The sequence below is a fragment of the Eleutherodactylus coqui genome, chromosome 6 (assembly GCF_035609145.1).
Source record: "Eleutherodactylus coqui strain aEleCoq1 chromosome 6, aEleCoq1.hap1, whole genome shotgun sequence".
In the NCBI taxonomy this organism is placed as follows: domain Eukaryota; kingdom Metazoa; phylum Chordata; class Amphibia; order Anura; family Eleutherodactylidae; genus Eleutherodactylus; species Eleutherodactylus coqui.
This window is the reverse complement of record NC_089842.1, coordinates 168,811,967-168,827,681: the sequence shown is the minus strand read 5'-3', so window position 1 is coordinate 168,827,681 and position 15,715 is coordinate 168,811,967. Positions and strand designations below refer to the sequence as shown.

Below are 15,715 nucleotides of genomic sequence, written 5' to 3'. Positions count from 1 at the left end.
ATCCGACCCAAATGAACAGGTCGCAGATTTTTTCACGCGCGTGAAAAAACGCGATACAAATCCGTCCGTCTGGGGACAACTGCGGATCCTCATAGGAGTATATTGGCTGCGATCTGGGGCAGATAATGTGCCTAAAATAACGCGATGGAAATTCTGTTCGTGTGCAGGCACCCTTAATGCACAAAAAAATATCAACATTGCAGTTTCAACACTGGGCACTAGATGTCAGCACAACGGGCTGACTGTGAACAGAACAGGATGTGGCTGTACAAATTACTGAGAAGCTGAGTTTTCTATCTCCTTGCCTTATCATTTAGCTATAGGTACAACAGAGATGTTTGGTTCAGTCATACCGGAGATTACTTTTATAGCGCTCTACTTTGTGGGACACAATTGAGGACAACCAAGTTTCTAGCTTGGAGGCAAGATATAGTGGCCCTACTATAGGTCCCTTGGTATATACCCTACACCAGTAATCTTTAGGACTTGTCATCCAGAATAGCCTACAAATTTAATCTAGCACAAGGTGCCTAATTAGTGTCTATGTAATTAGCAGTGACCTAGAAACTTTTAATTTGAAATGTTTCTATAAATACCCTACAGTCTTTCTTCTATCTCGGCGTAATGAGAGCACTTTTTAGAATAAATAGAACAAAATGTATCCAGGCCATTCTTACCAAGAGAATAAGGTCTGATGAACATAGTACTGTATTATGGAATCAATAGGACATTGACCTGAGCACTCCACAAATATCTATACGAATCCAACTACAAACATATGAAATCGGAGCCATAAGGAGAAACAGTATATGTCCATATTACATTATAATTCAGAAGTACTGCATACTCTGTATCAGGAATCTGTAACCTGCAGCTATTATAAAACTACAGCTTTCAGCATGCACCGGTAGTGTAGTTGTAACTTCACATCAGTTGGTTCGCTGCAAGTTACCATCATATATAAAGAAATATAGGCAAATGAATCCACAACTCTTTTGTCAGTTCCCACCACAATATATTAGAGATTGTCACAGAAGATCATTGTAACAAACACATTAGTACTAAATGTTGTAGAAACAAATACTGTACTTGTTAACCAGAAACAAAGAATACATCTTGTCATTATCATGCAGACACTGGATGTTTAGGGTCACACATATTGTGCACTACATTATATAAAGGAATTATCACATTTATCATAGGACACCCAGAGAACATGGCAGGATGAACCATTCAACTGACCAATATATTCCGGGATAGGTTCATTGTTTTTCTGAAAAGACTTTTCCAAGAAGGAACGTCTTAAACTCACACAGCCATCACATATGGGGCTTTAACCCTTTCCAATCCACTGTCTGACGTATTCCTACATTCTGGTTGAAGCCTGTGCAGCTCTGATGTCGGAAGACATCCGGCAGGGTATTCTTACTGTATATTGCCGGCCGCTCTGCTGTCAGGGGCCTTTCCGGCATGTCCCATACCGCAGTACTGGCTCTAGCCAGCAGATGGCGCCATTGTATAATGGCAGAAAAAGAAAGCCCCATAGGAAACCCTGAATCCAAAATTGGATTGCAAATGGTTAACCTAAAATAATAGATCATAAATGACCACGGCGAGACAATGCTAAATCTCTCAAAATGTATAGCATTCAGAGTGCTAAAAATCACCAGTAATATTACAAATTCTATGGATTCTGTATATAAAGTTCTGTTCACACTAGCCATGGCTTCCATTTAGGATACTGACAAATCCTTTTTTTGCCAGTGGCTCTAAATAGTCGCTGACAGACCCCACTGATTTTAATGAAGTCCATCAGGATTTCTGTAAATATGTCGGCCAAAAAAAAGAGCTCTAAAAACACAACATCAAATAAAAACAGTACTGCTTTCTACATTGACAAAGCTGATTGGATTGACCCATGTGGGGAACCTTTTCGATGATCTACCAATCAGCTGACATCCCCAAGGAAAGCTGCCGTGTACAGTACAGTACAGTGGAAATATAGTATTATATGGTATCTATTCAAATGTAATACATAGTCACATCATAACTTGCTCTTTGCTATCACTACTAGAAGGGTGTCCCGAGCGGATGATCCTCCTCGATGATGTATTAACAGGTCAACCACTTTAAGGAGCACCCTGATGGGTAATGTCTCTACTTTAGCTTCGTAGGAACAGACAGAGTTTCTACAAATATTACAAGGCTTGTCCCATGATTAAATACTACATTTCTCTGTTAGATGACACCAAATAAATTGCAAGATTTTAGTTGGAATCATTCTTAAATATACGTTTCTGAGTCTAAACATTGCTGTTAGTTACTTGAGATAGCGCCCCCGCTGTTCTTTTGGTTCCTTTTCAGAACGTCCATATAAAATGTCCAGTTTTGGTAAGAAAAAGCTGCTTCTAATGCTCTGATTCTTGTAGGCTGGCCTGCACCATAGCAGGAATGACTTCAGCACTTGTGTACGTGGAATTGAGCTACTGAGCACGTGCGACCACCAACTCTGGACATTATGTGGATGTAAAATCAAAAGAACACCAGGGGGTGCTATAAGAAGAATGTAACAGCAATATCTAGACACAGGAGCATTTGATTTCAACTCTATATGCACCTTCAGAATCATTTTTTTTATTGTCTTACTGCCAATTAAATGAAAAATGAAGCAACTTTGAAATATGTGTACATTAAAATCTTCCTATCGTTTTGTTTCTACAGCTTCTGTACGGGTCTATGTGCTTCTATGTTAACAGGCAACAAACAGACCCGGTACAGTTCAAAGGGCTTGTCTGCGCAACAAAAAAAATATAGATTGATGCTTGAGTGGTCAATTTGCAATAGATTTAAAATAAAAACAGTGTTCACTTTGGATCTTGACTCCCCCTGCACTTCCCGACAGTCATGTGAGACTGGAGTGCAACATTCAATCATTTCGGCAAGACCCCATCTGCTGATCATATGATCTCCCTCCAGATTGCTATGCCCTTAGACAGAACATGACAGCGCCTATCATGTAGACTGTACGCTCTACTGTAGAAAAGGCAGTGTGTGTAAAGGCACTTTCAGGTTCTGGGTAAGTCGGCTAGTATTACCTTGGTTAGTTATTTCCTTTTATCATTTCTGAAAAAATGTCTGCAGTTCTTTTTTTAAAGTGGGTCATGTGATCCCAAAGTGACTGAAATTTACTTAGATTTGTGCTCTCTCAAGAAGGCACTTCTTCATGACCAAAGATAATTCATGTGTGATTGAACTGCATCAACTGTACCACACAGGCTCTCCATAGGGGGTATACAGAAACTCCTATCACAGTTATTGCTGATGATTAGAGGCTGCTATCACATAATTATAATGAAGATGAGACTTCATCCTTTTGATTGTATACTTATGGTATTTAGATTATTTAGGTGACTATAGAGGGTAATGATAATTACAGTTTTCTCCTAGCAGGCAGAGATGGTACTGGCTCTAGCTGGTCATGTGATGCTCTAATGATGCATCACTAGAATGCTACACGGTGGAAAAGTAAGTAAGGAGAAATCTAAAAATCAAGAGTGTCTGATAAGCATCTGACAAGAGGCTGCACTGAATAGAAGTGAGTGATAGACCTCCAGAGTGTGACAAGCAGGCGAGAAGCGTAGTGATGGAAAATGTGTTTTTGCTGGAGTGACCCTTTAAGACCCATTGCAAAGTTGTTTCATTTTAGAGACATGTAGACATTAAAGAAATGATTGTGAATATGCCTTTAGACTCATATTGAAAAACTGTAATGTTTTGCATGACCTAACAGAAAAGTAATATTTAATCATAGAATACCCTCTTTAAATCAATTGTAAAATATAATTACAACATACAAGCAAAACGGTTCTCTCCCAGTAGAGTTATTTTGCGCAGGAAAATATTGAAGAATTGCTTCTCAGAAAACAGACATATATTTTATTCTACTAGAACAGACTCCACATTTTCCTGTGAATCTGTGGGTTCCTCTTCTCCAAGGAAATTGGGAGGTTCCAGCAGCAGGTCAGAATCTTTCTGGCTGATATCAGTGATGTTGCTACAATAGCTGTGCAAGTTCTGCTCCATCTGATTATCAATTCTCTGGTACTTGTTAAGGTTGTGTGACTTTGTTTTATGCGTGTATACGTGCTCCAGCAGCTGGCTCCTTCTGGCAAATCGATGTCCACACACTGTACAATTGAACTTCCTCTTACGTAAAAATGAAAAGTTTAGTTCTATAGGATCTGTGTCTTTTGTGACGAAAGATAATTGATTGAGTTGGAGCTGTTCTGCATGGCTTGTATTTAGAAGTGACTCTTCAGTTCTGTTTAGAAGGTAGCCCCCAAGTCGGCAACTGTCAGTATTTTCAATGTTTTCAAGTATGGGACGGACTTCCCCAAGATCATCGCTTTCTAGGATAGATGTCGGAACCCCAAATGGAAGTGACTGAGATACATGAATATGCAAGTGATCTCTCAAAGTAAGACGAGACTCAAAGTGCTCCCCACAGTAATGACAGGAATATACTCTGTTGCTAGATGTAATGAGGTTTGGCTCCACATCTTCTGAAGGAGGGAGTGATTGGTGTGGGGACCCTATAGGTTCAGGTTCACTGGTCTCCTGCTTTATGGACCTCACACTCTTTTGGATGTCTTCTATTGATTGTATAGTGGCACCGATCTGGCCTGTAAAATGTGAGCTTTGCTGTTCAGAGCCTACACCTTCTAGTCCGATGGCAAGAGACAACTGTAGCTGAGGGTGTTCTCCTTGGGGGACTGGCCTTTGAGCACTTGGTTGGTTCTTCCTCATGTGAACACCTTCTTTTGGTGCTTTTTGGGCTGTTGATATCTGTATTCCATATAAGTTAGATGATTGTATAGTGTCTGAAGGTAACACTTGTGATGGCTCACTTGATGGTGTTGTGAGGAAATTAGCATGAAGAAATTTCACTCCCTCCTCCAATCGGTACTTGTCAACACTTTGTTTGGGGCTCTTCCCTGTGTACATGACGTGTAGAAGGTAGCTGAATATGTCTGGCTGAATATCAGTTGGCTGAATCTTAATGCATTCACTGTAAGAGAAGATAAACATATTAGTGGAAAGTAAGAAAGGTGCTAAAATAATAAACACCTTAGCAAATATATCTCAACTACTAAGGCCCCCTGAACACGGGCGGAAGTTCTGTGGCGGGATTTCCTGCAGAATTTCTGCCTGTGGAAGCTGCCATAGGAGTGCGTTAGATAACGCAATCCGAGGCAAACGGCCGCGATTTGTCTGCGCGGCATGCTCTATTTCTGCGCAAGGCTCGCACAGTGACGGCAGCCGGCACATCAAAAAGCCGGAGCCGTGGGAGAGGTGAGTGCCGCGCTGGTCTCTGCAGGGGTTCAGGTCTGGTCCCGCTGCGAGAATTCTCGGGGATCCGACCCGGCCGTCTGCAGGCGGACGAAAAAAGAAGCAACACTCTAGTATCTTTGATGAGACCAAGGTTAATTCACCTATGGTTTTACAGCAATGTTTCAGTTCTTTTTCCATGTAGTTCCAATGAGCAGCTGAAATGTTGCTGCAAAAAAACTGTAGGTGAATAAACCTTGCACATCTCATCAAGATATTGGAGTGCTGCACCATCTTTCTTTTGTAGGTCTCTGCTGAGAGCTTGGAGTCTGGTCCTTGGAAGCTTTTCACCTATTGTTAGAAACGTTCCTGTGCTATACAGAAATTTGGATATATCTCACCTACAATAGTGTACACTATCCTACCAAAAGTAATTGGACAGCTGAGCAAGAAACAAAAGTAGTATTTATTTACATATGTTAATACTTAGTGGGGCTCCTTCGGCCCTAATGACATTGGATACTCTCCGTGGCATACTTTCTACTGATGTCTGATACACTTCAGTTGGACTTTCCTTCCATTCATCCTGTAAACATCTGGAGAGCTTTCTCAACAAAGATGCATTGGCCCATCTACAAGGATGCAAAGAGCTCCGTCATTGGACAGTTGAGCAATGGAAGAATGTTCTATGGAGTGACAAATCATGGTACTCAATCAAATCAGATGAATGTACTTTGGTGTGGAGGATGTTTGGGGAACGCCTTTTGCCTAAGTGTGGTGTGCCAACAGTTAAGTACAGTGAAGGTTCTGTTATGGTCTGAGTATGTTTTACGTGGAATGGTCTTGGTCGGTTAGTAAAACCATGAACTCGGAGGTATACTTTGACATTTTAGACAATAATGTGCTGCCTACAATGTGGTAATACTCTGGGAATGGTCAGCAATGCTTCTAACAAGACAAGACACCTTATCACAAATCCAACAAAATTTTAAATTGGTTTGAGGATATGAAAGTTCTATGATTGGACTGGCTGCACAGAGTTCCAACCTGGGTCAAACTGGAATGACGGGTCAGGAAATATGAACGGAGTCCTTCTTTGAGAGAACTTACTGGCATTTGCAGTATAAATGGAGGGTAATACCAGCTGACGTGTATCAGATGTTAGTAGAAAGTATACCACGGAGAGGATCCAATGTCAATAGGGTCAAAGGAGGCCCACTAAGTATTAACATATGTAAATAAATACTATTTTTCATTCTTGCTCAGGTGCCCAATTACCTTTGGTAGGATAGTGTACTTGAAAATAGGTTTTCTAAAGCAGACAACCCCTTTAAAATTCACTGTGTGGTTCCTGCCATACTATGGAAATTCAAATATCATAAAAGTTCATAAACAGCAGTGGATCATCTCCATTTTTCTATTAAAGCGACACTATCGTGACACATATGCACAAAAAGTGTTTCTTGCAGATTTTTCTGTGGATAAGGATTTCATCCTTATACAATAAAGAGAAATCTGCAGCGAAAATCCACAGCATGTACATTTTTCCATGTAGAAAGTTTATGCTAAATGTGCATTGCATGTTCAAAACACTATTCACATGTATTGCGCTGTACTATAATTGGCTAGAGATTTATGGTGCACAATATGCACTGCAAATCTGCAACATCTGGAACACCTTTAGGTTTTGTTCACGCACGCTTACATTTAGGCCTTGTTTTCTCAGGTTTCCATTGCGACTGGCAGGTAAAATATAGTCATCTGTAGCATGTAACCCACAGTGCTCTGGAGAAACCTGGCAACTCCTTCTATTACATGACTGGGCATTCATCTGAAAGGCCTACATGTAATACTACAATAACGAGCCACAAAGACAATCACTAAGCAATCCGCAGTTATTGTTATCTGTTACAATTTAATTATTTTGGTAAAACAACCTCTTTAAAGGAATTGTCCGGGACTTTGGTCATTTTTTCTATTGATGACCTAAGCACAAGATAGATTATCAGTTTATGGATCGGCGGGGATCCACCACTAATCAACAGAAAACATCCCAAAAGTGTTGGACAACCTCATTATACTATGGGTGCTAGGAGATCCCTCTATTAGAATTTAACGTGGTTGGTATAATAATAATCTTTATTGGCATAGCGCCAACTTATTCCACAGCGCTTTCAGACATGGGATAAATGCAAACAATACAACAATTGCATGTGAAATACAATCAATTTGAAACAAATGGGGTGGGGGTGATACAGGAGGTACAAGGGGGGAGGGAAAGCGAGGCATGAGGAATACAGGCAGTAGAGAATTTCATGTGGAATTCAGTTATTAGAAGCCTGGGGCGGTGAGGACATGCAGTGGTAGAGGTCGTATGTGATAGGCAGGGTGGAGGGTGTGGGGAGCCCTAGGGAGGGGCAGGGGGACTAGGTCAGGTGATTTAGAATGCCTCCCTGAAGAGGTGCATTTTTATGGTGTGTCTGAAATTTCGTGCATCGGGAATTGTCCGGATGCCTTGGGGTAGAGCGTTCTAGAGGATGGGTGCTGCTCTTGTGAAGTCCAGGAGGCGAGCATGTGAGGTTCGTATTAGAGGGCCGTTTAGTCTGAATGTGTTAGTGGATCGGAGTGAGCGGACTGGTATAAGGCCCCCTGTCCTCGGGCGTTGCAAAGTCCCGCATCGAATCTCTGCCGCGGGAGCCGCCGCCCGGGAGCAGGAGTCAGCAGATGAATCTCCGCAGTCAGCCTATCTGACAGATAGGCTGACTGCAGGGAATCACAATGATTCTCTGCTCGTGGACAGGGGGCCGACACTTTCCATAGCGTTGCTATGGAAAGCTTCAGACGGAGTGATTTGCCGGCGATTTACTGCCGATGGAATCACGCCCATGGATAGGGGGCCTAACACTATGCCTACTATGAAAGCTTATATTCCAAGTCTGTGTAATTTTCTAGGACTATGAAATCAAACTGCTTTATGTGAAGATATACTGTAAATAAGGGAAGCAGGACAACAGAAGAAAGCAAGGAAATAAACCTGTAAGATAAAAGATAATGTCAGCACCTGGTCTGATGGATGAAGATCATCTTGAAATAGTTGGAAAAGGCAGCAAGAACAGCCCTGTGTGCTTTAAAATACACATCCCCGATAGCTACTGTGCAGTCACAGAGGAATCCAAACTCTCGCTGCATATTCAACTGCTGGAGTAGAACCAGACTGTGGCTAGACTGATCCATCCTTCCTGCAAATAACAAACAGCCATTATGAAAAAGTGAGTAGGAAAGCAAGAAACGATCCACAAGGCTCAGGTCACATTTTGTTTTCATACAGGCCATAGGTATATGTTGGACGTATTCCTCCATGTTTACCTCTAATGTGTCCATAGGCTCCAAAGCACCCAAAGTATGTAAAAAGGGTGTCCTTTTGGTAAATACTAGACTGGTACGTGTACTAACAAAATGGTATGCCACAAACAAAAATGCAATACCCCACATTTACCCCTGTTGTTGCACTAAAATTCTGCTGTAGTGACCTTCTGTGTGAGACAAATGTATTATTGATTTGCACCAAGAACAGATACTTGCGCCTTGCTACAGGCACAGTTTTGTTGATTGCTAAAATGAGCCAGTTTTATTACTTCCATGCTCAAGCTTTTTGGCACAAAATAATGATCAAAAGTAAGTAAATCATAAATTGGCGTAACAGAAAAGTGTCAAGTCTATAGCAATATACACAAATTCTATCATACAATGTGCGCCACTGTGATGTTTGGCGCATCTTCAGACTACCTGTTCGAAGTTTATACCAACTTTTAGATCAGCTCTAGTAAGGTCGTCTGCACATGGGGGGTATTTTTGCTGCGGAAACCGCGGTGGGCGTCTGCAACGTGGATCTGCTGCAAATGCTGCTATGAAAAAATGCTTTTCCCTGCACACTTGCAAAACCAATTGCGGTTTCCGCGAGCAGAGGAAAAATCGCAGCATGCTCCATTTTTGTGCGGGCTCCACAGGAACAGCTTCCAATGAAGTCAATGGAAGCCGTCTGATCTGTGGCCCGTCCACAATTAGCATTGCGGACAGGTCGCGGATTCCGCATCATCGCCTAGTGGTAGAAAAAATTTTTGAAAAACAATCTGCACTGCGCATGTCCATCGGCAAGCCGTGCGAACCATCCGCAGGAAAGATGAAGAAAACAAATGAAAGGTACGTGCGGACACACCGCTGCTGCTAGGGCTGGATTCCGCATGCAGATTCCCTCTCTACCAGGTGCATACGGCCTAAACATGGGCCATTGTTTGTAGAGTGTTTTATATGTCCATAAAGACTTTCAAGTGACATCTGGCCACAGTTTATTTTGTTCACAAAAATATGCGTTATTCAAAAAACATCCTGTGAAACCACGCGAATTAGGATGCTTCACATGTAGCTGATTTGCTGCAGCTGAAAACTTTCGCATAAAGTCCGCACAATTTGCTGCAGATTTTATTGGTCTGGGTGTATATTAGCTGCAAATGTAACACTTGGAGGGCTTAAACACATGGCTGTGTTTTTCTCCCGTTGTGTGGATGTGATGATAACGTCCGCATAGCGGGACAAAGCTAAACCACTGATTTCAATGGTTACGTTTTCACTATCAGAATTCTCACCCATTAATTGTACGGGCAAAAAAAGCTAGGACTTGCCTTATGTTTCCCACTGTGTAGCATTAACCAGGCGCAGGAATGATAGGGCAGGACCTATCTTCCCACTATTTTTTTCAAATTCCTGCGCTATGTTGCAGAGTCTGAACGGTGAGTGAAAAATAAAACAACTTGTTCATCGTAACTACACTCCGTAGCGGCGAGCATAGTTGCGCATATGACCGTCTGAAACCACCCTTAGGCTTTATTCACACGAGTGTATATCGGCCGCCGTTTTCACGTCCGGCCGATATACTCTACCATCTGATGCATTGGATTCCAATGCATCAGATCAAACGGGCGTATCCCCACAACGTAAAAGCGCCCAGCCGGCCAATACAGCGCTGGGTGCTCCTACGGGAGCCAATGACAGCAGCCAGAGAAGGGAGGTGGGAGGGAGTTCAGCAGCGTGGCTGCTAAACTCCCTCCCCCTTCTCTCCTCCTCTCCGCCCCTTGCTGGCTGTTTGCATTGGGAGAGAGCGGGACAGGAGCAGAGCTAATTGTTAAGCTCCTGTCCTGTCCCGTCTCTTCCCCTTGCTGAGAGCCAGCGAGGGGGAAGAAAGGGGAAGACAATTTAGCAGAGCTAAACTGTCTCCCCCGCCCGACGGCATTGCGGACTCAGTGTATATATGCCGGGCTCAGGCCATCTAAACGAGCATGCAAAAACGTTATACTTGTGTGTCTGTTCACGTGTTGTTACATCGCCAACGGGCGAACATGAAAACGCTGACACCTGTGTGAAAGAGCCATTAGTTAAATTTAAATTGAAGGTGCTGAAACCTGGAGCGGATTGTGATGCAGAATTGCAAAGGATTTTTTGAGCTGCAAAAAAATCACAGCAAATCAGCTACATGTGAATGTTCCCAAAGAGTGAAATCTGCAAATGTGCACCAAAATCAAACAATCTGCAGTGAATCAATGACATGTGAATGCACCCTAAGGCTGCATTCACACGGGGCGTATTTTCGTTGGAAATCTCGCGGTTTGGCCGCAGCAAAAACGGCAAGATTTCCGCCGGGAGAACCGCTGCGGTTTAAGCCGCGGCGGCTTTGAAGCGGCCCGGCCGCATGCTTTTCCGTTGCGGCCGGCTCTCCCATAGATGAGAGCGCGGCCGTAACATAAATAAACAAAAAAACGAAAGTAAATAGACATGCTGCTTCTTTTGAAACCGCGGCTGCCGCAGCTTCAACCGGATTTACCGCAGCGGATTAGCCGTCCCGTGTGGACGAGATTTCTGAGAAATCTCATCAACATGGCTGGCTAATCCGCCCTGTGTGAATCCAGCCTAAGGGCTCCTTCACACTGGCGATCGCGATGTTGCCACTAAAAAATCACGACAAAAATCGCATATGTGCTCATGAGTTGTTTTGGTGCCAGTGATGCTTGATAGACAATAAGAGTTTCTAATGTTAAAATGAAAAAAAATGGTTTGGTACGGTGTTAGTCGGTAGAGCAAAGTGTGATTGATCTCAGAGCGAGAAACCAAGTCATCTTGTAGATATGATACCTTATAATGGCTAACAAAAATGTATGATGTTACAGCAAGCTGTCGGGGATATCTCGCACCCTTCGTCAGGCTATTGAAGGAAACTAGTTTGGATGGCACATAATTATAACATACAGATGCAGAGGGGAGGAGAACACATTCCTCTTGATCTAAATAAATGTTCACACACAGAAATTTGGGACTGTTTTGCACTGAAAACTTAAAACAACAAAAAAACAGCGGAGACATACATTGTAAATCAGTCCACTGAGCTCAGGACAGTTTTATGATGTGTCTCATCTCTCCTTCAACCTGCACATGGCAGGAGATGCAGCACCACCTAGTGGATGGCAACATTATTACAAGTCAAGTTCAACATTTTTATGAAGTTTTAAAGCAAAAGGAAAAAACAAACAAAAAAACCCCACAATTTTTAATGATTCGGAGGAGGACATCCCTCTTGAACTCCTTCAGAGACCTTTCATATTTTCTACTTATGCAAGAATCCCGGGCGGAGGTTCAATCCATTCTTGAGGGTAGCAAACATGACCATAAATTTGTACTAATGTTAAAAACGCATCGCACGAAAATCGCATGTTTGTGCATTGGGATAAAACAAAGGCTGCATAGGGAAACATGCCAGATAAAAAATAGCAAAATACAGAAAGACAGGGCAGGCAGCGATTTCTAAATCTTGCAACATCGCATGATAGAAAACATCGTAGATGTGAATGAATAAATTGAAAAGCATGGGTTTCCTACTTCTGCCTTTTCGCGCTATTTAATCGGAAGTGTGAAGGCAACCTTAAGGCCTCATGTCCACGAGGAAAATCAGATCCGCTGTGGATTTGTAACGTGGATTTGGGCTGCGGATGCACTGTAATTGTCTTTTATTTATCATGTGGGAGATCAACTGAGCTCTATGTGCTCTATGAGCTCCCACAAGCGTGACCCGCACTAAAATGGAGCATGTCCATTTTTTTTCATGCTCCAGATATTCTTTAATTACCATCCGCGGGTATTTATCTACCCGCGGGTGGTCAATGCATTCCTATGGGGCGCGGATCCGCGTGCGGGAAAAACGCTACGGATTTTAATTCTTAATTTGCCCTTAGGCCTCATGTCCACGGGAAAAAGAACAATTAAAATCCGCAGCGGATCAACTGCACGCGGATCCGCGCCCCATAGGAATGCATTGACCACCCGCGGGTAGATAAATACCCGCAGATGGTCAATAAAAGTGAATTAAAAAATTTCTGGAGCATGAAAAAAAATGGACATGCTCCATTTTAGTGCGGGTCTCCCGAGGGGACGGCTCCCGCAGGCTTCTATTGAAGCCTATGGAAGCTGTCCGGATCCGCAGGAGACCCGCGCCTGAATTAAACTCACCTGCTCTGGGCGATGCAGGTCTTCCTTCCTTCGTGGCAGGATCTTCGGCCCGGCGGATGTGGCCGGCGCATGCGCGCGGGACGCAGCCGGCGTGCTGAGCACATCCGCCGGGCCGAAGAAAGAAGATCCGGCCGCGAAGAAGGGAAGACGCGAGGACCGCAGCAGGTGAGTTTATTCTGATTTTAATGCCTCATGTCCGCGGGGCGGGAGGGACACGCTACAGATTCTACATGGAGAATGCGTAGCGGGCCTGATTTTCCCTGTGGACATGAGGCCTAACATGGTGCGTATCTGTTGCAGGCTTTCCGCAGCAGTAAACCTGCAGCAAATACGCTTTAAATCCATAGTGACACAATCAGCACCTAAGTGTCGTGGACTTAGCTGCGCTTTTGACTGCAGATTTGCTGCAGATTTTAAAGGGGTTTTCCAGGATATAAAAAATACAGCTGTAAGGCCTTAGAATAAAGACAATTGAATCCTGACCTTACGTGGCGACTCCCTGTCCGAGTTCCATGCGGGCGGTTACGTGCGGTTCATTGTGCACTTGACCGCCCGGCCACTCTGACTTCAGCCGTGGTTCTTGCATGGTGGCTGAGTGACAATTTTCTGTACCATCTGAAAGATATTTCCGAAATCTTATCCCATGGCCCGTATTGTGAATGCTGCGGAATTTCTGCTGTGATTCCTGCATCGGAAATTCCACGGCATTTTCGATCTGTATGAAGGTGGCCTAAAGTCTTCTTCACACAGGCACATGGGCAACTACGCTCGTCGCTACGTTACGAAGTGTAATTGCATAAAAATCTTTTTATTTTTTTTTAGAACCTTTCAAACTCGTGCGAATTTGAAAAAAAACAAAAGGGAGGACAGGGCCTGCCCAATCTTTCTTGTACGTAGTATTAACTACCTGCGAGAAAGATGGAGCACGTGCCATTTCTTCTCTCACCTGTCCTATTAACGGGCGAGAATACCCCTAGTGAGAACGAATCATTGATGATTATCACGGCCGCATAACGGAACACGATCCGGTAAGCCCCAGGGGGGCGTTCACACACAGCTGATTTGCTACAGATTTGGTTGCGGATTCTGTCCTGCCCTATCTTACTTCTATGTTTAAAAAAAATGTGCGACAAAGATAAGGCAAGTCCTAAAAAACATTTTCCAGACACACACAAAAATTTTCGTGTCCGTGCCACCCTTTGGCTGGGTTCGCACAGAACGTAAATCCCGCGGTTTGGCCGCACCGAAAAGCCGCAAGATTTCCACGACACTGCTTCAAACCCCGTGGCATTTTGCTGCAGGTTTTGGAGCAGTTCGGCCGCGGCATTCCGTTGTGGCTTTCTCTCCCCATAGAGAGGAGTGAGGCCGCAGCGGAAATAAAAAAAGAATTGCATGCTGTGGCTGTCTATTCCTCGCCGCAGTGCCAGCTCAGCGCGGCTTTGCCGCAACGGATTGACCGCCCTGTGTGGACGAGATTTTTGCAAAATCTCGTCCACGTGACTGGCTAATCCCGGGATTAGGAGCTGCGGGCGGATCTGCCACTCAGAAATTACACATGCAATTTCCGCAGCAAATCCGTCCCGTGTGAACGCGGCGTTAGGGCTCCTACCCACTTGCGGTTTTTTTAACGCGAATGTCCATGAGACTTTCCAATGTTAAAAACGCATCGCAAGTTGGTGCCTTGTGATTTTTGTGCGTTAACATTAGAACGTCCTACGGACACTCGCGGTATAGAAACACGTGTGTGCTCGCCCCTATGGCTACACGTTCTACACGTCAGGCCACTCCCACACGTTTTTTCCCCCACATATTACGCGCACGTGAAACACGCAGCAATAAACCTCCATTTATTTCAATGGGGCCTCACACTAGCATTATGTCGCTGCGTATTATATGAATCGCACGCAGCTCGTCCGAGTTTCGCCATTTTAGTACGTATATCACACACCAAATCGCCCATCGAAATAAACAGGATTGGGTAAAAAAACACGGGAAACACACAGTTGAACGCGTAATTAGCCCACCCTGTCACGTGACTGGGAAAGATACAGCTTCCACCTAAACACACATATATATATATATATATATATATATATATATACACTTTATTGTTAACTACAGAAGCCCCTCCAGCCATGGTAACGGCTGGGGCGGCAGAGAACAGCAGCTCCTGCGGCCATGACTGCCCTGGGGAAGACAATGAGCACAAGCCGAGGAGCTAGCCCTCTCCACACTGGCCACAAAGTGCTAGGAGCCCGTGTCAACAAGCCCAGCACACGGCCCCGCCGCCATGTCTTGTAGCACTGCGGCCCGCAGGCCCCGCCCCTCTTTTTCCCGCCCTCTTGCATGGAAAATTCCACAGGAAGCGAACGAGAAACGGCTTCCAGCGCTTACCCACAATGCCCCGCTCCCCGTACTCTCCTATCCGCGCACAGTACAGGCTGCTGCAGCTGCTGGAGACACCGGCTGGGCGGGCAACGGCCGAGCTGTGACGTCCACACGTACGGACGAGTCAGGAGAGCGGTGGGGGGCAGTGTCACATGACTGGATGGCGCCAGGAGCAGCTGCAGATGGCCTGTGTGCGCAGAGCTGTGTCACATCACCTCACGACGGCTTCTGCTGTCACTTCCTATAGCAGTGGGCGGCTGAGGGACAAGGGGGACGGCATGGCCACCGAGCACAGAGGCCTCAGACTAGAAGGGCTTCTTGTAAAACATCGTTGGTAGCCATAGGTAGAGAGGAGCAGAACCTTTCTGTGTGTTTGTAACATTGATATAAGTGAGGGCTCCTGCCCACGGGCATGTTCACAGCGGGCACCCATACCCTGCTATGGGAG

The 15,715-nt window shown here is 44.4% G+C and overlaps 1 protein-coding gene across 1 annotated transcript; it reads right to left on the bottom strand.

Moving 5' to 3' along the window:
• Positions 1 to 1,010: 1,010 nt before the first annotated feature.
• On the bottom strand, positions 1,011 to 15,501 carry ZBTB25 (zinc finger and BTB domain containing 25). Its single transcript, XM_066608182.1, has 3 exons — positions 15,274 to 15,501; positions 8,390 to 8,567; positions 1,011 to 5,068 (listed from the first exon to the last, which is right to left on the bottom strand). Exons 2-3 carry the CDS (start codon positions 8,560 to 8,562, stop codon positions 3,937 to 3,939), a joined length of 1,305 nt encoding a protein of 434 aa, XP_066464279.1. The 5' UTR covers positions 8,563 to 8,567; positions 15,274 to 15,501; the 3' UTR covers positions 1,011 to 3,936.
• Positions 15,502 to 15,715: the final 214 nt, after the last annotated feature.

Bases quoted from the DNA above. Each gene is read 5' to 3' on its own strand.
- ZBTB25 (XM_066608182.1), bottom strand. From the start codon at position 8,562: ATGGATCAGTCTAGCCACAGTCTGGTTCTACTCCAGCAGTTGAATATG. The intron at 5,069-8,389 runs GTGCTGACATTA...CTTCTCTTACAG, and splicing joins ATCTTCATCCATCAGACCAG to TGAATGCATTAAGATTCAGC.